The sequence below is a fragment of the Corvus hawaiiensis genome, chromosome 7 (assembly GCF_020740725.1).
Source record: "Corvus hawaiiensis isolate bCorHaw1 chromosome 7, bCorHaw1.pri.cur, whole genome shotgun sequence".
NCBI classification, from domain to species: domain Eukaryota; kingdom Metazoa; phylum Chordata; class Aves; order Passeriformes; family Corvidae; genus Corvus; species Corvus hawaiiensis.
Window position 1 is genome coordinate 2,726,385 of NC_063219.1, and position 25,963 is coordinate 2,752,347.

A 25,963-nucleotide genomic window follows, 5' to 3' on the forward strand; every position below is an offset into this window, starting at 1 on the left:
GTGATGGTCTGTTCCAGTGGGGGAACGAGGGCTGGAGGCCGCAAATGCAATGGGGCATTGAGGAGGGTGCAGGAGGTGCAGAAGGTGCAAGAGGGTGCAGCAGGGTGTGGAAGGATGTGTGAGGATGCAGAAGGATGCAGGATGTGCAGGAGGATGCCGTGGGATGGAGGCGGGCACGTGAGGATGCAAAAGAGCAGGGAAAGATGCTGCAGAAGACAAAAGGGTACAGGAGGGTTTGGAAGGATGCAGAAGGGCGCTTCAGGATGCGGGAGAGCGCAGGAGGTTGCAGAGGTGTGCAGGAGGATGCAGGAGGCTGATGCAGGACAGTACGGGAGGGTGCAGGAACATGCAGGAGGAAGATGCGGGAGGGCGGTTCAAGGAGGATGCGGGAGGACGCAGCAGCCCCGTCCCTGAGTTGCCGCCGCCGCTCCGGCGGGGCCGCGCCGGGCTGGGCAGGGCCGGGCGGGGCTGGGCAGAGCAGGGGGCGGGGGCGCTGCGGAGCCCGGCGCGGCCCCGCTGGGGCGGGGCAGGGGACGGCCGTGGGGCCGGCCCGGCCCGCCCTGCCCGGCGCGGCTCTCCGGCGGCGCCGATGGGGCTGCGGGCCTGGCTGCGATCGCTCGGCTGCTGCGGCTGCTGCGGCTGCTGCGGCGGGGAGGCGGCGGCGCCCGAGAAGGAGCCCCTGCTCAGGTGAGACCCGGCGCGGCCCCGCGGCGGGGGATGCGCCCACCCGGCCACGCGTGAGCCCCTCCTCGCCCCGCGGTCCCCAGCCCCGCTCCTCGCGCTGTCACCGCCGCTGGAGCTGGACATCCCCTGCCGGAGCGCTCGAGGCTCCGGAGGGATCTTCCTTCCCCCGGCGGGAACGAGCGGCTTCCCGTTCTCTTTCCGCCCGGGTCGGCTGCCACAGGGGCTGCGCTCCTTCTGACAGCCGGCGCGGTGCTCGCCGGAGCCCTGCCCGCGGCATCCCCTCAGTGCTCCCCATGCTCCCCGGCCACAGGGACGGTCCAGCGCTTGTCTTTCCACGGTGGGATTTCAGTAGAGGAGCTGAGGCACTGAACAAAAAGAGGGGCCCTGCATTCCTATGCAGGGGGTCAGGTCCCACTGCCGGGCAGCTCTGGGTTATGCAGAGCTGTGTTTGCACGCTGGGGTCGCAGAATCCCAGAATGGTTATGGTTGGGAGGGACCTTAAAGCTCATCCCGTTCCACCCCCTGCCATGGGCAGGGACACCTTCCACTATCCCAGGTTGCTCCAAGCCCCGTCCAACCTGACCTGGAGCACTTCCAGGGATGGGGCAGCCACAGCTTCTCTGGGCACCCTGTGCCACGGCCTCCCCACCCTCACAGGGAAGAATTTCTTCCTAACATCTCATCTAAATCTCCCCTCGTTTAGTTTAAGACCGTTCCCCCTTTTCCTAAAACGATCTGCCTCTGTAAAAGGTCACTCGCCTCTTTAGGCACTTCAAGGGGCTCTGAGGTCTCCCTGGAGCCTTCCCTTTTCCAGGTGAACACCCCCAGCTTTCCAGCCTGGTTCCGCTCAGGGATGCCAGAGAGGAGATGACGATGCACAGCCGGAGCCGGCTTTATGCGAGTGTGCTGATCTCTGGGGAGCAGATCCTGCTCTCCTGCTGTCGGTCACATCTGCTTTGTGCACAGAGCGTGAGGTTGGGGGTGTTGTATGAACAGATTCTCCCTGACTCGTGGCAAAGAGCAGTGGAAGCACGTAAGGAGGGTTTGCATGTGGCAGAACATCTGTTCAGGGGGTTTGCAGCGGCTCTCCCTCCTTCCCCGATGCCAGCCGCGGTCCTGGCACCGCAGAGGGTATCCCAGCCGCGGGATGGGGCAGGGACCGTGCCCTCCCTGCGCCATCGCTTCGACAGAGGCGCTCCGGGCAGGAGGGTGGGATGCTCCCGGCGTGTCCTGCATCGGTGTCAGGTAACAGCGGAGCTGGTGACACACGGCTTGAAACGTCCTGATCTCGCGCTGGTAAAGCAGCTACCTAAATAATAACCGGCTAATCCCAAGCATGGGACCTCCAGCCCAGGAAATTGGCATTAACCTCCCGGGAGCCGAGCACACGTGCGGAGAGGCTCCCTCCTGCTGCCCCGTGGCCGTGGTGTCTGTCCCTCACCTGGCACCTCGCTTTAGTAACACGCCTTCCGCCCGCGATCCAATTAATGCTGGCCCTAAGAAGGAAAGCCTCTATACATTCTGGGGATTCGAAAGGCACTTGCTCTTGTACAAGTGTGCCAGTGTAATTAATCTAACAGCCCAGTCGCTGCCTTGCCCCTCCTTGGGGGGCTGTGCGGTCTTATTTCATAGTGGGGATCTTGCAATAGCTTGTTGGCTGTATTTTTATTTTTACCGCAGTGTTGTTTAAAATGAACGAATTGTTTGAGATTTCAGATCTTTTAGCTGAGTTTTAGGTTTGGGAGCTGGTGTTGCAAAGCATCCAGGCTGCTTGGTTGTCTCTTGATGTGTGAAGGTGGGGTCTGGCTCGGATGGTGTACTCAGGATGAAAATAAACTAAATATTTGGGCTCCAAATCCCAACACTTAATGTGAACTGAAAGCCCCCTGGAGCAGAAATCTGTTGATGAAGCATTGGTGCTCACCATTTCCTGGATAAAATCCAGAGTGTGAAATGCTCTGGGTCCCTTCTGGTCCTGTGGAGATTCCTTAACCTGCAAAGGCACTGCAGTTCACGTGCTCCTCCTTTCCCTCCCATTTCTTCCTTTGCAGTGTTGCTTGGAAGAGTTGTTGGCAGAGCTCTCCGTGCTGGTATGGATTTGCTGACTCCTGGGCACTGCCGCATGCCTTATGGGATGCTCCACGCTGTGATTTGGAAATGGGAATGTGCTGGGAAGTGCCCTGCGAGCTGTGAGGGAGGGAGTGGCTCAGAAAAGCTCAGGTGTGGCAGTGTTATTGCTAAATACGGGTGTTTTAAGTAATTCAAATGTTAAGAGTAGTGGTAAATGCCTGAGTGGGAAGGAGCTGTGGAAGGCAGGGTGGGAGTGAACTCCTGCTGATGGCACAGCTGGCTCCTGAGTGCTCCCTCCCTGTCTGCTCCACGATTGAGAAAACTGTGGTGCCCTCCACACCCTCCAAGTTCCCTTCGTTTGCTTGTCTTTAATGAGGGATTATAAGAGATTATCTTTCCCCTTATTACCTGTTGCTCAGGTTTTTGGTTTGTTGAAAGTCTAATTAACCTTCCTGCTGGAATGCTGATGGGAATTAGTTTTTTTCTATTTCATCTGTGTGCTGGAGCTCCTCTTAATATCTTTTTATGGCTTGGTGCCATGGTACCCACAGCATTACCTGAAGTTTCTTTGTATGGGTTCCTTGGGAAAGGCATGGGGTTTAGGCAGCAAATGAAATAAACAGTGGGTTGTTCTAACAACAAGTGAGCAGGGATTGCCACAGGGTGGTAAGGTCAAAAATAGTTCTCCACTTGTATTGTTCTGCTCAAGTGCCTGGACATCTTGATTAGACACTTTATGGAAATCCCCTGCTAAAAGTTCTCCTGGCAGAAGTATCCCGGTTAAAAAGTGGCACATCCTAATAGCTGCATAAAGCCCTAAAACACAGAACTGCCTCAGTGCAGAGAAAAGCTCCCCACCTCCGTGGGGACAGCCTTCCCAGAAGATGATGCTCAGCTTTGCTAAGCAAGTAAAGCCTGGAATTCATTAGAAGGCCGAGGACATCTCCATTCCCCGAGAGAGATGGGGCTGAATATCCTTTCCATGCCTTGTCTGTTGTTGCACAGCTCAGCACATCACTGCAGCTCTCAGGCAGGAGCACCTGTGGGGCATTGCATGATTTGGGTTGAACCGTGGCTTGCCTGGTCAGGATGTTTGCTAAGGTGAAAGCCTCCATCTCCCCATTTCCCCCACTCCTCAGGCAGCAGGACTGGGCTGGGAGAGGGGAGGGCACAGCAGTGGGCACTGGGAAGGTAGCAGGGGCCAGCCTGGTGCTGAGGCTGCGTGCCCCTCTCTCTCTGCAGTAACAACAACCCCTACGCGTCCTTTGGAGCCACGCTGGCGCGGGATGAGGAGCAGAACCTGTGGAGCACCCCCCACGACGTGACCCACACCGAGGCCGACGACGACCGCGTGCTCTACAACATGATCGTGGTCAGGAACCAGCTGGACAAAGACTCGGAGGTGAGGCAGCGCCAGCGCTCGGCCCCACCACGGGCTGGGGCTCGGGGCTTTTGTTACAGCCCAGGCTTTGGCAGTGCCTGGTTAATCACAGAATCACAGAATGGTTTGGGATGGAAGAGCCCTTAAAGCTCGTCCAGTTCCACCCCTGCCATGGGCAGGGACACCTTCCACTGTCCCAGGGTGCTCCAAGCCCCATCCAGCCTGGCCTTGGACACTTTCAGGGATGCAGGGGCAGCCACAGCTTCTCTGGGTAACCTGTGCCAGGGCCTCACCACCCTCACAGAGAGGACTTTTTTCCTAATATTGAATCTAAACCCGCTCTCTGTCAGTTTGAAGCTATTTCCCCTTGTCCTGTCACTCCAGGCCCTTGTAAATAGTCTTGCCCCATCTTTCCTATAGGGTTCCCTTCAGGCACTGGAAGGCTGCTATTAGGTCACCCTGGAGTCTCTTCTCCATGCTGAACAATCCCAATTCTCTCAGCCTTTCCCCACAGCAGAGCTGCTCCACCCCTCTGATCACCCTGGTGGGCTCCTCTGGACTGACACCAGCAGGTCAATGCCTTTCCTTCAATTAAGCTGCTGTGAAGACCCCAAAGTCTCCCAATGTGGCTCATGTAGGCACCAGGTCCTCCTATCTGTTCCATCACCCTCCAGATTTTATCCTATATCTGGTGTGGATGCCTCTGTGGCCATCTGATCCTTGGGAAGCTTGGGGGTATCTCCAGCACTGATCCAGGAAGAGCTGCCCTGAGGTGTGATGAGTTTCTCATCTCCATGGTACCCTTGGGTTCATCTCCCTCTATTTTGAGAATCTCCATGTTCTCCTTGGCTTGGATACTTTCAGTGCCCTCCCAGGGCGTTATCCCATTGAGCATAAATTGCCTCCAGAATCTTTTCGCTCCCCATCCCCTTCAGAAATCTCTATTTCTGTACATCTTTGGTCAGCCCAAAATGAGGGTTATGTGTCTTCCATGGAGGAGTGAGGGAACACAGCAGCTGACACTTAAAAACCAAGGAACTCAGGAGGTCAGTAATGGGCTGCCTGCATCCAGGGATGTGGGAAAAGACACAAGGTAGGCTTGAGCTGGACACCAGGGACAAATGCACTTCTCAGGGAACGAAACTGAGGAGGAGGAATAGAAGAGACAGAAAGGAAAAGAAAGCGACAGGGAATGGGAAGAACATGAGGAAGATGCATTTGTTTGGCACGTATAAGGAAGCAGGGAGATTCCAGGGAGGTTTCCCAGGCATTCAGGGCAGCTGGAACATGCTTGGGAATGACACCCTGCAACCACCACAACCCACAAACGTGTGCTGGGAGCACTGGGGGCCCAGCCCCCTTTCCTGGCTTCCCAGGCTGCTGTTTGGGTTCGATATTCCTGTTTGTCCTTTCCATGGCCAGGCTGATGTTTGCCCAACCCTGGCAGCGCCCGGAGCTCCGCTGCCACTCCGGGGACACGTCAAGTTAAATCCTCCTGCAGTGGGATGCACGGCAATTATTGGGAAGCAGGGAACTGGCACAGCTCTTAGTGGGAAGGGAAAAATCATGGCTGTTACATAAAGGCTGTTTTGCAGCCCTGATTTCTTTTGCTAAGGCACTTCAGTGCAAAGGAGATTGCAGTGGCCTGATTAGGAGCAGGCTGTAGCAAACAGTGGCATATTTTTTCCCTTTCTGATTGCTTTCATGACTCCAGAACGTTTGCAGGAAAGCCTGGAGGCTTCATGTTTAACTTCAACATGATCCTACTTCATCCAAGAGTCTGCAGGAGTGTAACTGTTTCTCCTGTGACAGTCTCTGTAAACCAAAAGGCAGCTCAGCTTTACAAGGAGCCTTAAACTCCAGAGAGATCAAAATTACAATGTGTAATAAGCTAAATGAGGTAATGGAATCCTTGCATACGTTGGCCAGAATCCCCATTTAATGGTTTTTTTTTTTTTGGTGAGTTTGATTTAATCATGGTGTTTACAATAGATGGTTTTGTAACAACATTTTCATGGTGGCATGTGACCTTTACAGCTCTAACTGGAGATCTCTTCCCTCCCCACTGCTGCTCTTTCTACCTTGCAATTGCTTGTCTGAGAAAAGCCAGGGAGCTTCATCCATCCCAAAGTGGCTGAAGGAAACAAGGACAGCACCATTCAGGGGGCTGCACTGGTGCCCAGGAGTGTTGTGTGTCAGCCCTGCTCAGCGAGCAGAGGAGAGCATCAGTAATGGGTGAGCAGGAGAGTGCTCCTGCCCCTGCCTGTCCTAAACCCAGTGTGCCTGTCTGTCCTAAATCCTGCCCTAAATCCTGCCTTCTGTGTATCTGTAGGGTTTTTAGCGGGTCTGAGCCGTCCCCGTGCCTGCCAGTGGAAAAGGAAAGCCCAAAGCTCACGGGGCTTCCTCTCCACAGCAAAGGTAGGATCACATACTCTGCTTTTATATGCAGTGCAATTACTAAAAAGCCTGAGGAGCACAACGTCAGGACAACAGTGAAGAAAGTTTTGAGGAAAGCCAAGGCACTTTACACTTGCTTTGAATGTGGCCCCGTGCCCTTTGCAGCCCGGGATTGGCAGCTGCTCTGCTGTCTCCTCTTAGAGCTGGGAAACTGAGGCACCACAGGGAAGCCCAACAGGCTGCTGCAGTTTCCAGCTGCAGCTCTTGCTGGGTGGCAGGACAGGGAGGGGCTTGGATGGAAAGCCAACATTCCTGTGCTCAGCCCTGGGTGCCAAGATCTCTCCTTACTCCAGCAAGCATTTTCAAACTAGGCCAGACTGCAGTGCCCTCCCCTCCTAATGAGACTTCAGCTCGGAGAGAGAGAAAAAAGTCTAATTGCAGAACAACACTGGGCTGCAAAAGCCATAATCTGCTTTGGGGGCTGCTCTGCTCCTGAAATCCCCAGGGGGAGCCTGTGGATACTGCAGGACGGGATGGAGGAACAGTTTCCTCGTGCAGTGCACAAGTATTACGAAGCTATAGGTCCTTTTCTTCCTGTGGTTAAAATTGACTGAAGGGAGAACTTTGTGCATTTCTGTTCCTTCATTTAACAAAGAAGTTCTGGCGTGCGGTGCACTCACTGTGTGCTTTGCCCTTCCCCACCTGTATCTCAGGGATTTCCCAGCACCAGCCTTTGGAAGGATCCCAAAGAGCAGGTCGCTCTCCATCGTGTGTTCTTTATCTGTATGGCACCATCTTGGCAGTGTTGGTGCTCTCTCTTGGGGTCAGTTCTTTGCCCCCACCATGGGGCTGCACCCACACCTGATCCATGTGGAGTTGTGTCTTCCCTCTGTCCCTGCTGGCAACCCTGCTCTGGGAAATTGGCAGCTCCAGTCCAAACTCGGCGTGTCCTTAGCTTGCACTGAGAAAACCAGGAAAGCCCTTGCTGAAGTGCTGGCTTGAGGGGCTGACCAAGCAGATGCAGCCTTTGAAGATCAGAGCTGTCATCACAGCTTTTGAAGGCCAGGGTCGTGTTTCAAATATGGGAAAAATGTGGGTTTTTTTCCTACTCCTGCTCTGCAGCATCACTGAGCTTGTTGTAGGGTAAAATAAATCTCAAATTTGGTGGTGAAATGAGCAGCAAGAGCTGCACTGTGGTCGTTGCCAGGCTAATGAGTGTGAGGTGGCATCGTTCCCTCCATGAGGTCCAGTCTGGGGTGGCCCTGGTTTCTCCACAGCCTCTGGTGGGATGTGTGGAGTTACCCAGCCATGGGCAGGGAGCTGTGCACCAATACTCAGAGAAGGAGCGTCAGAGAAGGAGCCAGAGCTAGGGTGCAGCTCTGGGAACAGAAACTAAAGATGGCATTTTGCATGATGACTGAGGAAAATCCCCTGTTCTCATGGCTTGCTGTAAATGCAGTGTTTCTCTCTTCTCTTGGCTCATTCCCTAGGGAAAGGTGGGATCATAAACCCCACTAGCAAAGGCAGTCCCTCAGCCTGCATCCCTGCTAGGGGCCTGGCTAGCAGAGCGACGCTGGCATCATCCCCCTGAAAAGCCCATTAATGAGCTGGCAAGGCCTGTTTTTCTTTCTCCTCCTGCTCTCCTACAGGATTATTCTTTTTTAAACAGGTTACAGAGAAGGTCAGTATTGTCACCGGCTGTTGCTGGGGCATAGAGAGGTGATGGGATTTATCCAGCGCCGGGGATGCCAGCTGGGGAGCCCAGACCTGACCCTCTTAATGTCTGCATGCCTCTCTTAAAAAGAATCCAATTTAAGCTTAGTCTAAGATGAGATGTTGGTCTATAGTTTATATTTGTTCCGCTACTTCCAGTGGAGCCAGAGCAGGAGCATCCCTGGTACCTGCCTGGACTGATATTTTCCAGTCTTCCCCTGATAACTCTGTTTTGACCTAATTTCTAAAATAACTCTTGAACAGAACAGTGACCTCAATTGCTTTTAAGACAATAAAGGCAATGGATTTGGTAGAGGATTGTTCTGGAAACATAAAGGAAGCTCCCTAGTAATTAGGAAACTTTCACGTGATCAGGGATGAGAAGTTGGACAGTGTTGCCTGTTCTCCTGGCACATTTTTTCCTAGAGCTCTGAGTTCTGTACTAGCCTGGCTTATTCCATGTCTTTTGGCATTTGCAGATTTGGTGCTTCACACTAGAGAGCCTGGGGAAATTTTCCAGGTAAATATTTGAAGGGCTGAGCATGTAGAGAGGGGAGGCAGCGGGGTTTCCCTGCGGCTCCCGGGATATTCTTGACACACATTCAGGGTTCTCTCAAGCCCCCACTGGTATCTGTTGTGCCCTGCTCTGTAGGTTTAAAGGGCAAAACCAGCTGCAAAAAACAGCACTGGGAACTGCAACCTGCTTTGGTTTCCTGTGGTTAACTCAGATTTTGGCAAAAGAGTCTATTTCTTAAAGGATTGCTTTTGAGTGCATGGCTGGGATGTCCCGGCCCCACAGAGACGCCGCAGGTTTGGTGTTTCAGTCTCCCGCTGTGCTTTCCCAGTCCCGTGTGTGAGAAACCCCCTCCCCGCCCCAGGAGTTCCATCTGACTTCCCGAGAAGGCCGAGGGAGAGGGGTTTGGTGTGGAGCCGCCTGCCCTGCGGGGCTGAGCAGCCTCGTGATGCCGCCTGCCCCTCCAAACGCTCCCTGGCACGACGGGAACGTCCTCCCCAAAGCCTCCGATGTTGCCCTCGCCTGTGCACGGGCAGGGCAAGCTTCGCTCCTCCTCTGCTGTGTAGCTCAAGGGAGGTGCTTTTAAGAATAATTTTGGGTGTGGAAAGATGCTCTTGAGTTTATTCCCTCATCAAAGGCACACAGGGGACAGCCCACGGCTGTTCGGATGTCTCTGCTGCAAGGAATAGCCTGGAAAAACCCAGTGGTTTGTGAGACTGACAGAGAGCAGGGCATGAGTCCCTTTGAGAGCTCAGCCCAACGTCATCCTGATAATCTGCTTCCCTAGTTCCTTTTCTGTGGCTGCGAGCATCCTCCTCCCAGCTTTCTATGGAAATGTAAATGCATTCAGCTCCATGCTAAGGCAAAAGAAATCCCACCAGAACAAGAGGTCCCAGCCAGGCACCACAGTTAAAAATAATTTTCTGTTCCAAAGCACACTCCCCAAATTCTCCATTGACAGGACACTGTCAGAGCTCCCCTGCGACTGAATATTCACTGTATTCACTTCCATAACACAACTCAGACACTATGATGTACAAGAAAGCCATAACCTAGATTCCCTTAAAACAAAAATAGACAAGGGAAAACACACTGCTGTTAATCCAGAGAAAATCAGGAGCAGCTTCCCTGCATGCTAAGCACTGCTCACTGTGCTTAGCAAGGAGTCTGGCTCATACCATGGGGTAATTCCCCGTGGCCCTGAAAGCTGGTTTTGGGTGCCAGCAGGCCACATTATGTGGAGAGGAGCATTTTTTCCAGTGCCCCAGCTCCCCAGTTCCACGGCATGAAGCACGCCTGGGATCACAGTGGCTGTCTGGATCGATTGTCTGCACTAAAGGCCTTGTTTATCTCCATGGGAGGGCAGAGACACGCAGCCATTCCCCCACCAGCATGCCCAGACTGGCTCCCTCTCCTTTCTCCCTGTGCCAGGGGGTCACGAGAGGGCCAAGGCGTTTCCAAGGAACCCCTGCCAGCGGGGACCAAGGCATCACACAGTTTTTCAGCCTCTTTCTAAAAACTCTCAAGTTTTCAATAAACTTCCCACAGAGCTTTAACATAATAACCCCCCTCTTTTCCACCCAGAGGAGCTCAGTTCCCAGCTCCGAGCCGGTGTCAGGGGAGAGGAGAGCCTTGGCCCTGCCTCATTTCTCTGGTGAAGGGCTGTCCTGGTGCCTTGTGCTGGCAGCCAGGTGCCCTCCTGTACAGGCAGCCAAGCTGTTCTCAAGTGCTGCTTCAGGAGAGAGGGAAATGTGCCTCTGGAAGGGGATTTTGTTTTCTGGGAGCGAGCGGCTGTGGCAGAGCCGGTTCCCCTGCTCTCCTGACGTGAAGTCACCACTGTCTTAACCCCGCTGGCTGCTTTTTCCAGAGTGTAATCTCCCAGGGCTTCCTGCAGCTAGTGCCGATCAGCAGGAAAACAGGCTTGGCTTTGAATCTCTGCAGTTGTGGCATGTCAGCCACATTCAGCAAAAAAACACTAAGGAATCTTCATATCTTTATGGAATCAAGTCAGCTCTTTGACCAAGTACCAGAAAACAGTCACAGCCGACCTCTGTGGGTATTGTTTGTCTGCTCTGAACCCAGCGTGGCCTGTAGGAAAATCTCAGGGTGACAGCACAGATTAACACTTGTTTATTCTTCAGGAGCCCATCTAGGTAATCTCTTGCTGAGGAATGAGATTAATTAAGGTTGTTACTGTAAGGAAGTTATCAGGTGATGTTGTGACCCTGCTGTTGGGCTGCTTCTAAAAATGCACCCTTAGGAGTGTGTGCATTGATTAAACTCAGCTAGGAGAAGCTGGGAAAAGTGCTCCTGGTTTTCTTGCAGAACACATGCATTTCCACAGGAATGCATGTTCATAGAGTCATGGAATCACAGAATCCTTCAGGTTGGAAAAGTTATCTAAGATCATTGAGTCTAGTTATTAACCCAGCACTGCCAAGCCCACCACAAAACTTGTGCAGTTGTGTTTAAATGTGTTGTGACTTTAATAAATAACCCCAAACCCTTCCCTCTTGCCCAGTGTCCCGTTATCCAGCTCTAGACCTGGAGGTCCAGTGCAAGGATTTCAGCTGTGCAGTGAAGTGAGGCATTAACTGCAGCAACTGGCAGCCACTAAGGGTTATTAGCATGTCAGATCACTCCAGTTCAGTCCTCATCCATCCACGTGCACCTCTGTCCTTTTAAAAAAAGGTACCCCGATCTTTAAAAAAAGTCTATTTTTCTTGTTTTCTAGTACTTTTGAACACCTGCCTGCTCCAGTTCAGTGCCAAACAGCGGGCTCCATGTCTGACTGAGGAGCAGCTGTCAGCAACACCTGAGCTAAATTCTGTAATTTCAGGGAAATTGGAAGCTGTTTTGAACAGAGAAGGCACAGAGATGCTGAACCAAGTGTCAAGCTAAATATTCTCTGTTGGTCAGTGTCATTTCTTCCAGGGGCAACAGCAGCCTGGTCATTGACCTTCATACCCACCACCTCATAGCTCAGTGCCTGCACCAGCTCTGCACCTCTGGCTCCCTTCCTCAAAGCTGAAAGTCCTTCAAAAGCAGCAGATTCCAATGACTGAGTGTCCCTCATCCCTTTGCTTTGTAGGAGTGGCAGAAGCTCAACTATGACATTTATACCTTACGGCAGACCCGGAAAGAAGTGAGGAGCAGGTGGAAACACATTTTGGAGGATTTAGGTAAGCTGGAGGCCAAAAGGATGTAATTCCAGTGCTACTGAATGCAAGATCCCACCATGGTTGAGGATAGGAACAGCTGCACGAAATCAAGCTGGAGAGGAGGGAAGTAAAAGGAGGTTGCTGAGCCATGCCCTCAGGTGTCCCACGTGGCATCTGAGGCTCCGAAGGGCTCAGGCACGGCGGGGAGGGGACAGGGACACCGTGTCTGCAGGCACGTCAAAAACCCATGAGCCATGATCACCTTCCAAGCCCATAATAACATGCACAGTCATCCACTTCAAGCTTCCTTGTGGAAACCTTGCAGTGGGAGTTCACCCTAGGTCTTTCTAAACAAGATAAGCAGGAAGGAATGAATATTCCTTTCAGATGGGAACACAGATACATCTATTTTGCTTCCTTAGCCCATGGCAGCTGATCAGAGCTAAGCCACTCACCTTGTTTGCTCCCAAGGGGATTTGAAATATTCTTTCAGCAAGTGGAATTGCTCCACAGAAACCCTCCTACTGCTCTCTCCAAGTGGTGGTGGTGGTGGTGGGTGTGACGGGGTTTTCCCAACTGCCTGGCACACAGCATGTGACACTCGGGATGTGCCAGGGCATCGGCTGGGTGACTTCCATCGTGCTCTGGAGGTGGTTGGTGGCTGATGAGAAGAGGATGGGCTAGTCTATTCCAGGATACCCTCAGTGAGAGCCAGAGATGGGTATCTCAGCCAGTCCTGCCCTACCTGCTATTCTGGCATCTGGGTGGGAGGAACATCATAAATCCATAACGAGGTGTCAGCCCTCATCTACACCCAGGTGCTCACACAGCCTGTGCAGGCCAAGCATGGGAGGGATCACTTGGCATCCTTCCATCTCTTACTGCAGGCTCACAAAGGCTCTTCCACATCCCCCTCACATCTGCTATGGCTCTGGAGATGCTTTGCAAAGGCTGGGGAAGCTCAAGGCCAGGGATCATTTGGCCTTAGCAAAGCTAAATGAGCAACCAGATGTGAAACCTGCTATCTTCTGTTATCTGGGCCTGTGTTTTAATCATAAGCCCACCACTTTTACCCCAGAAGTGTTTTCATGTGAGATGCATCACCACCAGCCCCCTGGAGCTGAACAAAGAGTTAAATGCTAGCCATTGCATTTAAAGACCCCTACATTCATTCCCCTCCACCTTTCCTTCCCTGGATACCCTTCCTATAATCAATGCTGACTGCTACAGGAACACTTAGCCTGGCATTCACTACTGCCACAGGTTTCATCCCTGTTACCTGATTTAGGAAGCCCCACAAGTCCTGAAAGCTCTGTCAGCATCAGGAACATGGAAAAGCTGAATCGACACCCTCAGTTGTGCACGTTCACACACATTTTCTCAGGAAAACCAGCAACGAACTCGCTGTGAATACTTTTGTGATTTATTTTCCTCAGCAGCAAGTTTATACCTGTCCCACACCCTGCCTGAGGGAGTGCTGGTTTGTTTTAGGAAGTAGGGATACAGCTGCCCAGGGTGGAGGGGAATAAGGAACCTTGCAAGAGCCTGAAGGGCTCAGGGATGACCCTGCTCTCATGTTTGACTTGTTTCTGTAACATCTCTTCCCCAGGTTTCCAGAAGGAAGCAGATTCCCTCTTGTCAGTGACCAAACTCAGCATCATCAGCGACTCTCAGAACATGAGCAAAGCCCGGGACATCTTGTTAAAGCTCTTGGAAGAGACCAACATCTTCCCAACCAGCTGGGAGCTTTCCGAGCGCTACCTCTTTGTGGTGGTGAGTACTCCGAGCACACCTTCCCCCCACCATCCCCGCTCTGCAGGGAGCTCACATGAGTAGGTGAACCAGAGGATGCTCAGACACATGGCGGCATCTGGGGTGATCCTGTCAGATGTTGCACTTGGAGCTTGGCTGTTCAGTTGCCCTGGAAATGCCAGTGTTGCAGCACCATGAATTCTGCAGCCCTCCACAAGTTCTGTGCAACTGGATGCTCTTGCATCCTGTCCACGGGGTGGGAAAAGATGAGACCTAACGCCTTGCTTAGCCTGAGGGCGGCTGTGGAGGGAGGGCCCCGGGCAGGGATGTGCCTGGAAAGTCCCACAGTGACCGTAATCCCGCTGTTTGGCAGGACCGGCTCATCGCCCTGGACGCTGCAGACGAGTTCTTCAAGATGGCCAGCGCGGTGTATCCCAAGCGGCCTGGAGGGGACAGGGCGGACGAGGGCCCGAGGGCCCCGCAGAGCGTCCCGGCCGCGGTGCCCTGAGGAATGTGCCTCGCTGGTGTGACATGGACAGCGCTCCAGGACAGGCTCCTCTGCCTGGGGGTCAGCACTGAGAGTGCCCCCCTTGTTTCCCCGTGGAGAAGCGAGTGGGCAGCTGGAGCAGGGCAGGGAGGCCAGCGAGCTGTGCCCAGCAGGAGCACATGGGATGGCGGGTGCTGGCCCCAAGGTGCTCCCGGGCACGAGGGAGGGGCAACTGCCCTAGAGTAGTCCGGGTGGGACACCACTGGCCAATAGTGTATGCAATAGGCATGGGGGAGGGGGGGTGGGTCTGCCATGCAAGGCATTGCTGCCAGGAACTGCAAAGGTTCAGGTGCCTCTAGTTCCAAGGGCTGCAAGGAAATCCAGCTTTCCACCTTCTGCTGGTACCTGCCACTGTCCCCTCCCTCGAGCCTGCCAGCCAGGAGGAGCAGCGAGAGAGGAAAAACACCTCCAGCGTCTACAGCTCCGTGACTCTGTGCACACTGGTTCTCTCATCTCAGCCCTCCAGGCAGGTCCCAGGGGTTTTGAGAAAGAGGCAGGGGCTGTGCCGGGACAGGATTTAATTCCAGGCAGCAAAGCCTTGGAGCAGTGTCACAGCTGAGTGCTCCATCCCCAGCCATTAGTGGTTGAGGGATGTTTTTGTCAGGGGTGCTCAGCTTGACATATTAAAAGAAGGTAGAGTTTATGAAGGTGCCAAGGTCAGAGCTGCAGAGAATTTGGCTCCTGGAACATCGTCAGATTGGTTGCCCAGCATCTCAATCAATTTTGAAAAGTTTTGGTCTTAATTGCCTAAAAAAACCCCACCACCAAAGCTGCATGTACTGTCAATATAAAAATCCTCATTACCAGCAGGGATGGTATAATGAACATCCTTTTTATCTTGGGGTTTTGTCTGATAATGAGCAATAATTTTTAAAACACTGGATTTGATAATTTAAAAACAAGTGGAAGTTCTTCACTGATTAACACACATGCTGCTAATTGGCCAGTTGAAAATGCTGGTTACACAGGGCCTCCCAAAGTAGCAAACCAGAGCTTTTATTTGTTTATACCTATGGTGTTTGAAAAAAATATATATTTATGAACTGTTTTTGTTTGTCAGTCTTCCTGGGAAACATTTTTGTCAACTCAGAACAGCAATGAAAGCTGAGTTTAATAAAGAAAACATTACAAAGCCAGCCTTTCTTATTCTCTCTGTAACCTATTCAGGTAACAATGTTTATGTTGAATGCTGACAGCAAAAGGGTTGGGATATTTGTAGAGCTTTTGCAGCTTGTTCTCCACACACTTCAAATTGCCTGGTGACTTACAAGAGTTGGGGCATTTGCCAGCCTAATACCACATCTTTGTAGGAGATGACGGGGATCAAATTTAATTTCAGTGGGATTTGGCATTAGGTGCCCTTTTCCTACTGATTTATTTTTTTCTAGCAGGAGTTCAGCTGCCCTTTGGAAAACCTCCTGTGTTTTTATAGAAAATAAACTTTGATGCACGACAAATCCAGGGTTTGATTTGAACAAATTGTTGCGGAACAGAGAGATGTGTTGGTCTGAGGAGCACCGTGCCAAGGTGTGTGACATCACCCAAAAGCCAGCCCTTGGCGCATTGCCACAGTGCTACCTGTTACTTAAAACCACTTGATGAGTTTGGAAACCTCAAGGGCAAGAAGAGAAATCCTTTTAGCTGTGCTGCTTTTGACCATGGAGGTCGGTGTTCAATGCCTTTGCAGAGCCACCCTTCTCTGTCACAGCTGTGAAACCGGTTTTGATGTCACCAAAATGCATTTTGTTGTAACTTAATAGGGCAGGCTGCCCAAAAGGGACAATAATCAGTATCTCTGAGTGAGTTTAGCTGCTGAAATAAGGCTCCGTGCAGGGAAAGCGCTGAGTTTCTGAGCGCAGCCACAAGGAGGAGCAGGAATTTGCAGGAGCATGGGATCAGAGCGGAGCCGCTCCTTTCCACACTCAGAGAGGAGTAACCGGGCTCAGAACTTGGGTTTATGGACCGATCACAACAGGAACAGAAAAAAGCCTGCCAGCCCCAGCACTCAGATAAAACTGGTCACAGGGTATCCTGAAAATATTGCAAAACGGCCTTTGGTGAAGCAGAAGGATGCAGAGCTTTGGAAAATCTGCAACTTGAAAACTGATAGAAACCAGCAGAAATTGTTTCCGTATAGATCCAAGCTCGAGTTGGTCATTCTGTCCACCTCCGTAGGAAATGTCCTTTCATGCACTCGGGATAGGAGACAATAAACCGTATTTCAATTAGCAAAATGCAGAGAGTAATTTGCCTTTTCTAAATTACATAGAAAATACCAGGGAGATACACAACGCTCCCGGAATTCCTGCCCCAAGAGCGATTCCCTTCTTCGCTGGAAGCAATTTGGGATTTGATGCACCACCCAGGCCTCCAGCTGCCATTCAGATGGGCTTGAGCCCCCCACCCGATCTTTGGGGAGATGGCTCGGGCATCCCGCACGTCCCAGGTGCCGCCCGGGAGCCAAACCCTGCCCGTGTCCAGGGAAGGTTCCAGCAGCCGCCTGGGAAGCGGTGGCTGTAGGAGAGCCCAGCGAACACCAGATGCCACTGTTCCCTCAGCATGGGAAAAATCCTGTTTACAATACAGGGGAAATATTCCCAACCTTTTCCTGCACGCATCGAGTCTCTCAAGCCTGCAAGACCTGGCTTTCTGTTAAAGGTTGGGGTTTAGACATTCGATAATGATTCTGGCGCTTTCCAGGAGACAGTGCTGAGCCCATCTCTCTTCCAGGGCTGGGGCCAGGGCCTCTGCTCCCGCTTGGAAATGCCGCTTGGCCTGAGGCTGGCTGCTGCAAGGATTAGCATGTTCACTAAGAATATTTATTTTTCTAAGTAGAGAGTCATCTTTGTATCCCACCCTTCAATCAGGAAAGGAAAAATACCAAGAATTCTTTAAACTGAGCAATGTGAGAGGGTTTAAAGTACCTCGGGGTTCACTTGGCTTTCAGATACTTTTTTTCCCCCTCAACTTGACATTGCATTTAGCTAAAATTTCATCAGAAAAGAAAAAAAGAATTAATGGACTTTTTTTTTTTTCCCATTTATAAGCCATAGATATGCTTCACTTTGATTTCTTTTCCTAGAACCACAGGATGATTTGGTTTAGAAGAGAGCTTAAAGGCAAAGATGTTCCACCCACTGCCATGGGCAGGGACACCTTCCACTATCCCAGGTTCCTGCAAGCCCCATCGAACCTGGCCTTGGCCACAGCTTCTCTGGGCAAAGTATTTTAATTTTTTTGGGTCACGGGGAGCAGCATTGGAGAGTTCCCTTCCTCTAAAGTTAAAACTAGTTCCCTTCCTCTGAATTAAAACTAGGAATTAAGCATAGTGCAAATAATAGAGACCAGCTAGAAAAAATCAATTTACAGACCGTGTTGATTGTGCATATGCACATGTGGTTTCTTCTTTGTATTCCAAGTTTTCCTAGGACGTACATCCTGAATTCGGCAGGATGAGCAAAAAAAAAAAAAAAAAAAAAAAAAAAAAATCGTGGTGGAAATTCAGCTGCGAGATGTAAGACAGGCAGAAGGTGGCAGTGCAGGTGTTTGGTAAAGGCTGGAGCAGCAGCAGGCAAAGGAGATGGGATGCAGTGGCCTGGAAGAAGTCTGGCTTACCCATTTTACTTGTTAAGGATGTAAATCACAGCCTAAGTTCTGATAAATAATGAGAATGGACACGGGAAAGAAAACTGTCATCTTTTCAATTTCAGCTATGGGAAAAATTACCATTTCAAACTGCTCAGTTTCAATCATTTCTAACCTTAGAAACTCCAACACTTACATACTCTTCCTGGAGGGAAAGCATGTACTTTTCTGGTCTAATGAGGATCAGTAACGTTGAGTGACTGGCCACAAAATAGCTCTCCAGAAGCATTCCTTTGCAGACAGGCAACCATTTTTGTGTGGGGAGTCCTTGTTAAGCGAGTTATGGATTATCAAAACCATTTCTTTGCCTTACAAATTGCAGACCTTGCGGACACATCCAAAGGGAGGCTGTCCTTGCACAGGGGAGACCATGGAGAAATCTCTTAATAAAGGTCCTAAGGAAAGACTGGCAGAGCAAAAAGCTTGTCTGTTCTGCCCATCTTGTTTGGCCTGATGAACTGTGCCACCTCTCTCTGTAAGCCTTGTCCTTACTCTTAGGGACAACAGTGGCTTTTCAGAGTGGTAATGAATTTAAGTGAGTATTTTGTTGTACTTGGATTAGGAAAGGGAGACACCATGGAGGCCATGGGTGCCCTTCATAGGATCTCAGCAGCATTAGAACAAACAGATTTAGGTGGCCAAAGAGATTGAGCCACATGGCTGGATGGGGCTTGGAGCAACCTGGGCTCGTGGGGGGTGTCCCTGCCCATGGAGCGAGATGGGCTTGGAAGGCCCCTTCCAACCCAAACCATTCTGTGATCTCCAAGCAAAGGCAAGAGGGCAGCAAATGGAGGCAGATAGGCCCAGGCACAGCCCAAGGGCAGGGCAGAGCATTCATCTGGTGTGTGCAGAGGGTACAGCATTGGTGCCAGAATCTGTTACAATGGTGCAGCATCATCTGAGTAGCAGCAGCAGGACGAAATGTGTTTGTGCATGCCCCAATAACCACCAGCAAAACCCCTGCCCGAGGAGAGTCACTGGCATGTCAGAAAGAAGAGAGATTTATGAAAGGATGTGTTACCAAAAGTTTATCCTTCCCAGAGTGGCAGCTTTATATCTGCTAAGCTGCTGGGATTCTTTCCACTGGCTTGAACTGGGTTTGAGTCAGAGTTTGGAGACACAAACACCAGAGCAAGTCCAGACACCACTGGAGTCATAAACAAATCTCCTGCCAGCTGCCCATCTACTCTTCTTCTGCATCAAAGTCACAAAAATAACAAATATGGTTCCTGAGAAGAGTTTTTACAAGTGATGAGAGGATCTACCTGTACTTCCCTAAAGAACGAAAATAAAGCCCAAACCATCTCTCACAGCCAAGGGATCACAAGGAAAATTCAGGCTGCGGAAGACCTTGGGAGGTTCTCTCAGCCAACCTCCTTCTTGCTTGAAATCATCTTCTCTCCCCTTTTGAAAATGGCATGAGCAACTTGTATGGAAAACATTGTTGGCATACCCAGCATTTCATCTCTCCAAAGTAGTGCTACTTGGTACAAAGAGAATAAGTTTCTTTTTTGTTTGAACTAAGAGAAATAGAAGATCTGTGAAACCCATCTGGAGGGCAGGTTTGGAAAGGATTAATCCCTCCATGAAACACTGCTTTGATACCTGTAACTCAAGTGACCATGGTTAGCTTTCAATGTGCGTTTTCCCATTCCTCCTCAGGTGATGGAGCTGGAGGGAGGAGTGATGGGAGCCTGAAGCCACCCAGGGTGATTCACCCAGCCTGGGATGTGGCCAGAGGGGTGCTCTGGTCAGCAGGGAGCCAGCAGCACCCACAGAGTCAGCAGTTCCCGGGAGCCTCTTGGGGATGAAGGGGGAGGAAGGGAAAGGATCGGTGTTATCTCAGTAACTGGGAGTTGGCCTAGGATTTGGAAACTCAGCTGCCATTCCCAGATGTGCTCCATCTGCCTCTGCCCCTCAGGTTACCCAAAAGCAGGATGGGGAGGTTGTACCTCCTAGAACTGGTGGCAAAATGCTCTTCCTGTGCTGGAGGTGTTGTCAAGGTCTCGATATTTCTGCATCTGTCTTCAAGCAAAGCTTTGTATCTCTAAAATGTTCACAATGCTATTATCCAAAAGACTCTGCTATAATACTTTCAAGATGTTTTGCTTCAATTTTGACTTTTTTTTTTTTATATATAATGCTCACCAGCTTTTTAATATAAGCCAAATAAAGCATTGTTTCTATCCAGAAGATAATGTTTCACATTTAGATCACAGCAGTGCTGAACCAGTTGGATTCTTTCTAAATTCAGGGGAATACCTATTCCCCCAAATAGTTTCAATTCTGATAAATCAGAATTTCCAGACAGAATTCCAGTTAGTTTAAGTCCTAACCCTGCCCAACACTTAATTCTTTTTGTGATCTGCTTGGGGATGCACTAACACAGCGTGCTGCACAGCTGTCAGGAACATCCCAATTATTTTTCGAGTGAAAATTACATTTCAAAACAAAAGGGAAGGGCATCTTTTAATCGTTTTGACTATGTTTAAATGAGATCACCAAGAGAGACTATAGCTCTGCACAGACATGCGCAGGCATGCCTAGGAATTTGGCTTGCCTGCAGTTTCTCTGTCCCAATTAAAGGCAGATGCAGCCTTTTGCTTCCATGGACATTTATGAACTGGCAGATGTGCTAGCAGGGAGAGAGCTAACACACAGCAAGTGGTCCTGATCTAATCACACACATTCTTACAGTGCTGCTTGGCTCCAGCTTGCACAACTGCACGAATATTTTCAGTGTTCCTTCCTACCTCCTTGGACAAGATGCAGCGCAGGAATCACCCAAGTTTGGGTAATCACGCAGTTTATGCCACTTCTCCCCAGTCTGTGGCAAAAGAGGGGAATTACAGGGTGCACAAAGTGGCTTAGGCTCCAATTCTGCTTTGCAGATGAGAAGGAGCTTCCCTGCAGTACCCGCAAACATACTGGGAATGCTGGTGAGCGGCTCAGAAAGCCCAGCAGGTACTGGCATCTGCCTCTTGCTCAAATATCCAAGGAGTTCCCTGGAGCTGAACACCACCATTCCCACGCTGAGGTGCTGGGGATACGCCGCTGATGAGCACTTCAGGTGCCTGGTGAAGCTGCCCTGGCTGCAGCTTTGAGGGAATGGGGACAGCAGGAGACAGTGAGGCCTGAACAACTCCCTGCAGCCCTGGTGTCACCCATAAGCCCAGTTCGACCCAGACACACGTCAGAGGTCAAACACTGTCACAAGTGCAGCTCCTCTCACCAGTGCTTGCTCCTTGTACAGCAGCTCCACTTCCAGAGGCAGACACCCGGCTCGTGGATCCAGCCCTGCTGGGTGTGAGCCAACACAAACCCCTCCAGGCAGACCTGGCAGACAGGCAGAATGTCTCAAGGTAAGCTCAGTGCAGTTTTTGCTCCTGTGCTCATAAATACCCCTTGTTAATGCTAATTTCTCTATGAGTTACGTGTTACCAAGAGTTTCAAGAAGTGTCACAGTGCTTCCCACCACTACAGAGCATCTGCAGGACCAGAGATGGTCTTTTCCATCCTCCCCAGCCCTTATTTTTCTTAACAATGACAATTTACACCACTACCCACCACCTTCCTTCAGATTCTTTCCTTACCTTTGTCATTATTGTTTAATGTTATGTTTACCTGTACGTGTTTTTTACTTCTGAGCCTTCCCTTCCCCACCTCCCTATTTCCTAGTTTACAATATTGTAAATCTGCACAGTTTAAAAGCTGATGAGGTGGTAGGGGCTGACTGGGAACAGGACCCCCTGATGTCAGCAGTTACCAGGCTTTTCCTATATTTAGGAAAAGACGTAACCATGGAACTACGTGAGGTGACAGTCAGCAAACCTACAGCTCTGCTGTGAAATATGTGGCACAGACGTGAGCAACCGCCTGCGACTGAGTCTCCCACCCATCGCCCTGCGCAGGAGAACTTGCTGGAGACAGCAAAACTCTTCCATTTTTTTAATGATTCATGCAAATACAGCCACTGACTTCAGGCGAGAGAGCTTGAGGCTTGAATCTGGGGAGGCTGGTAGTCACTGTGCGGTTTCTAGATAAAAATAAACACATTTCCCAACACTGAAAAAGGATCGTCCAGAAGAGGTGAGTGGTCCACTCCACCCAGCTTTTCATTCCCATGTTTGCAGCTTCTTTTGGAGATGCTATTTTCCATTTTTTCTATTTCTTTTAGATTAGAGACCACTTGCACTTGGTGAACTAGCATTGGATAAAAAGGCAGGGGGAAAACGAAGATGAACAAGGAGAGGGACAGCCATGATCCTGAAGTCCTGAGTATTTTGACATTGGGTTTTCCCTTGCTAAGCTAAAACTTGGAGAACCAGCGCTGCAGGTTAATCCCTTCAAATACACAAAAGACCCTAATGCACCCATTTAATCTTACAGCCTCGCACAAAAGGGGTTTTATGTGTAGGGAGGATAATTGTGGGTAAGGAAAAGGTCAGTGTGGATGATGTGACTAAGTTGTAAACACACCTGATTGAGGCAGTTTATCTTCTTGCTTTAAGTGCACCAAACACTATTTTTCCCTTGGATTCCTTTGTCCAACACCTCCCTGGTTCAGCAGGATGTGAGCCCACATCCCCCAGGCCAACAGAGCACCATCACCTATGGCAAGTGCACCCTTGAGATGTTTCTGCAGCTTCAAAGGTGGGTGAGCAGCAGCAGGTGTAAGGACACCCAAGCCCCATGTGCCAGGCCTCCCAGGGTGTCATCCCATCCAGCTCCTTCCTGTCCTGCAGTGAAGATGGATGTTGCTCAGGACACAGCCCTCAGTGGCTTGGGGAAGCTCTCCTGGTGACATCAACTCTCCGACTGATGCACAAGCAGAGGGTCTGTGCCCTGGAGCTCCTCACATAAATCACCACAGCTCTGCTGAGTCCAGGTGTCCTGGGGCCTGGCCCCAAACACTGGGATTGTACAATTTCTTCTGACTGTCTTGGAATGATTTGTGCCTTTTGAAGATGCAGGAGTGACTCCATCCCGAGCCAGGGTCAGTGACTTGTTGTCAAGGTTGGTACGTGATAAACGACAGCCAGGAGCCAAGAGCGCCTGCTCTGACTCTCAGATGTGCCTTCAGTAAACAAGAGGTGGAGGCAAAAACACATTTTGCTATTTTACTCTTGCTATTAACTTTTCAGTTTGGATTTCCAGCACTTGTTACAGCCTTTTTTTGAGATTATTTTCCACCCCAGGAAGAGGCAGATGTGGTGCTTTCACAGGCTGCTTGTGCTTTGTGCTTGCTTTGCCCTGCACAGGTTGGCACCTTGCTCAGCTGGAGACCATCAGTGGGTAAAACCAGAACAACCATTCCAGCAGAGGATTTTATTTCGTTTTAGTCTTCTTTAGGACTACAGGCCTTCACTGAGAGGAATGAAGGATGCCTTGCCAGGCAGAGGTGGGCATTCAGGCAACACAGTTTGATGGGAGAGCTGGAAAAAAGTGTGACCCTGCATTTGCCCATTCTGGAGCACAGAAAACTGTCCATAAAGGACTTTGGGAAGAGAAGGAGGTAGCAGGCAGCTGCCTCCTTCTACCCTTACAGGCACTAGCCCCTCCTGAGCTGAAATTATTCTCTAAGAAATAGCCTATAAGAGATTAAATTCCAGCTATCTGTTTCTATTTGTATTCCTCCTGTGTAGTCCTTTGAAGCATATTTTAACTCTCCCTGTTCCCCAACCTCATTTCAGCTGGTGGTGCTGGAAGGTATTTAAAGTTACAGCCATAATCCCACGGGTCACCATGAAAGAAATTAGAAAAAAAAAAAAAGCAGGAAGAAACCCAGAAAGAAACCCCAGGTCTGTCTGATGCACAGCAATGCTTATATTTCAATTACAGAGAGCGAGGGGCCAGACTCAACAGAGTCTGAGACAGGGAAAGGAAGAATTATGTTGGAAAACCAGACACTGAATCCATAAAAGAGCAACTGGCTGTAAACAGCTAATCCAGGTAACGCAGTGGGCAGGTGGTGACCACGCTTTCCGCCAGAATTGAGCACCCTCCACCCGATTTACACGGCCTGAGGGTCTGACCTGCAGCTGTGCTGCTCCCGCAGGGCAGGAGGGACCCCCGGGTCCCTGGGTGATGGCATTCAAAAAGCGCCACACTGAAAATCAAACTGCTCCGCTTGCACAGAGCTGACGTGGGGCAGGCAGCTCCCAACACCATTTCCCTGCTCCTTCGTGCCTCGAGACGTGGGCAGCGGGTGATTTCTGTCCTACCCGCTGGTGCCTGCCTCCTGCACACAGCATTCACAGCAGGTCTGCTCCTGCTGCTGCCAAAGCTCGCACACACGGGGGGAGGCAGAGGCTCCTCAGCTGAGCAGCCCCAGCCCGGGCAGGGAGGGATGAAGGAGCTCTCTGTGCTTCCAGCCCGGGCACAGCCTCTCCGATAAGCGAGCCCGCCTGCGCCGCGTCCCAGCCTGACCTGGGCAGGGCTCCCCTCACAAATACAGGCTCTTGTGGGATTTCGTGAATGAGGCTGGGCAGGGATCTGTGCGTCGGAGGTGACACGGTACAGCTGCCTTCCCCGGGGAGGCTGGGGCTGAGATAAACAGCCCGACTGGCTCCTCGAGGCCGCTTCTCCGATTACCCAATATTTTCCTCCGGGCTCTGTTCTCCGCGTCTCATAAACCCCCTCGCTGCTTGGCCCCTGGGCAGCCATGGGGGCTGTGAACACCCATCCGGGCGATGCATCCTGTTCCCGGGCTAACAAGGGAGTGTTTCAAAGAAACTCTGAGCAGGGCGATGCCAAGCCAGAAACCTTGCGGAGGATGTTGCAAGTCTGGCTTTGAAGGCAGGGTTTATTTAGGGACGTCAGGTTTCAGCTGGATCCACTGATACCGGACATGCCAACGAGAAATCCCAAGCACCAGGCAAAACTGAGTAAGATTTTCAGGATTTGGGTACCTTTAGCTGAGCAGCACGTAAACATCCTGCCCTCTCCTCAGCAGGAAGGAGAGGAGAAATCACTCTGCCTTGGAGGGCTCTGTCTGGGTTAAATCAGAGCTCTCAGACTTCCCCAACAAGCACAGCCATCAGCACCCCTTCCTTCCCCGTGCACCCAGCAATCACAAACCGGGGCAGCAGAAAGCCAGCAGAGGCTCAGCATAGATTGTGTGTGTTTGAAGAGTGAAGACCTGAGACTAGAGCCGAGCTATGTCAGGTTCCACTGTGTTCCTACAGAGATGTCAGTCAGGCTTATTGAAGTCACCGGGAGAGCTGTAAACACACAGTGCTGCTTCATCTTGATAAAGGAATAAAATAGTCAGAAATCCTGCTTGACAACAAGGACAGCCAGAGAATGGGATATGGGCTTCTGAATTCTCAAATTGTGGCTTGGATCTGATCCTATTATGAAGAGGGTTTCAAAAGGGTTTTGATTCTCTCTGTTCCTGCCTGCCTCTGGCCATGCTTTTCCAACAGGAGATGGGACCAGTCTTTGTCCAGAAGCCACTCCAAGTGGGGGATGCTTTGTTTCTGGCTTGCTGCTCTCAGTCAGGTCACATCAGAAGTCCTGGAAGCTGTATGGAACAGCTTGGTGCTTTTAGGAGATGCAGCAGAAGCAGCCAGGCTTTTATCTTCCAGAGCCTCCAAATGGCTGGATCGGTATTTTATTTCAGTGATCTCTCAATTGCTGGTAATTACACAGAGCAGGAGAACGGACCCATTTGGATAACTCGTGCTTGGTCAAAGCCTATATTTAACCTCAATTCCTGTCTCCCTTTCCAACAGTCCATGATAAAGCTTATTTTCCAGCCGGCACCTGAACACCCAAAAGTCCTCAAGAAATCAACATTAGAGCTGGAAATGATCCAAGTCACTGTGCCTGCCAGGAGCTGAGACCCGCACTTCTAATCGCTGTGAGCTCCCTTTACCCACCACTGAATCAGCAGCTCTAGGAGTGGAAGCAGAGCTCCTGCACCAGCTCTGCCTGTGAACTGTGTCAGCTGCTGGTAGTCTCTCCAAAGAGTTCCATTTCATCCCATCGCTATCCATCTGCAGCTGTATTCCCCAAGCCACTCTTTGGGAGCTTGATGACCTTATAAAGCATGATTGGGTTTTGTTTAAAGAAACAAAAACAGCTGCCTGCAGGGT

General features: G+C 50.9%; 1 protein-coding gene across 1 annotated transcript; it reads left to right on the top strand.

Annotated features, from left to right (window-relative positions):
* The first annotated feature begins 589 nt into the window (after positions 1–589).
* MREG (melanoregulin) lies at positions 590–15,355 on the top strand. The gene is made up of 5 exons (XM_048309568.1): positions 590–687; positions 3,997–4,156; positions 11,851–11,941; positions 13,530–13,693; positions 14,046–15,355. Exons 1-5 carry the CDS (start codon positions 590–592, stop codon positions 14,178–14,180), a joined length of 648 nt encoding a protein of 215 aa, XP_048165525.1. The 3' UTR covers positions 14,181–15,355.
* Positions 15,356–25,963: the final 10,608 nt, after the last annotated feature.

What these genes read in the sequence shown, in the direction of transcription:
- MREG (XM_048309568.1), top strand. Translation starts at nt 590, where the DNA reads ATGGGGCTGCGGGCCTGGCTGCGATCGCTCGGCTGCTGCGGCTGCTGC. An exon ending in AGCTGGACAAAGACTCGGAG is followed by an intron (nt 4,157 to 11,850) that starts GTGAGGCAGCGC and finishes TTTGCTTTGTAG; the next exon opens with GAGTGGCAGAAGCTCAACTA. An exon ending in ACACATTTTGGAGGATTTAG is followed by an intron (nt 11,942 to 13,529) that starts GTAAGCTGGAGG and finishes TCTCTTCCCCAG; the next exon opens with GTTTCCAGAAGGAAGCAGAT.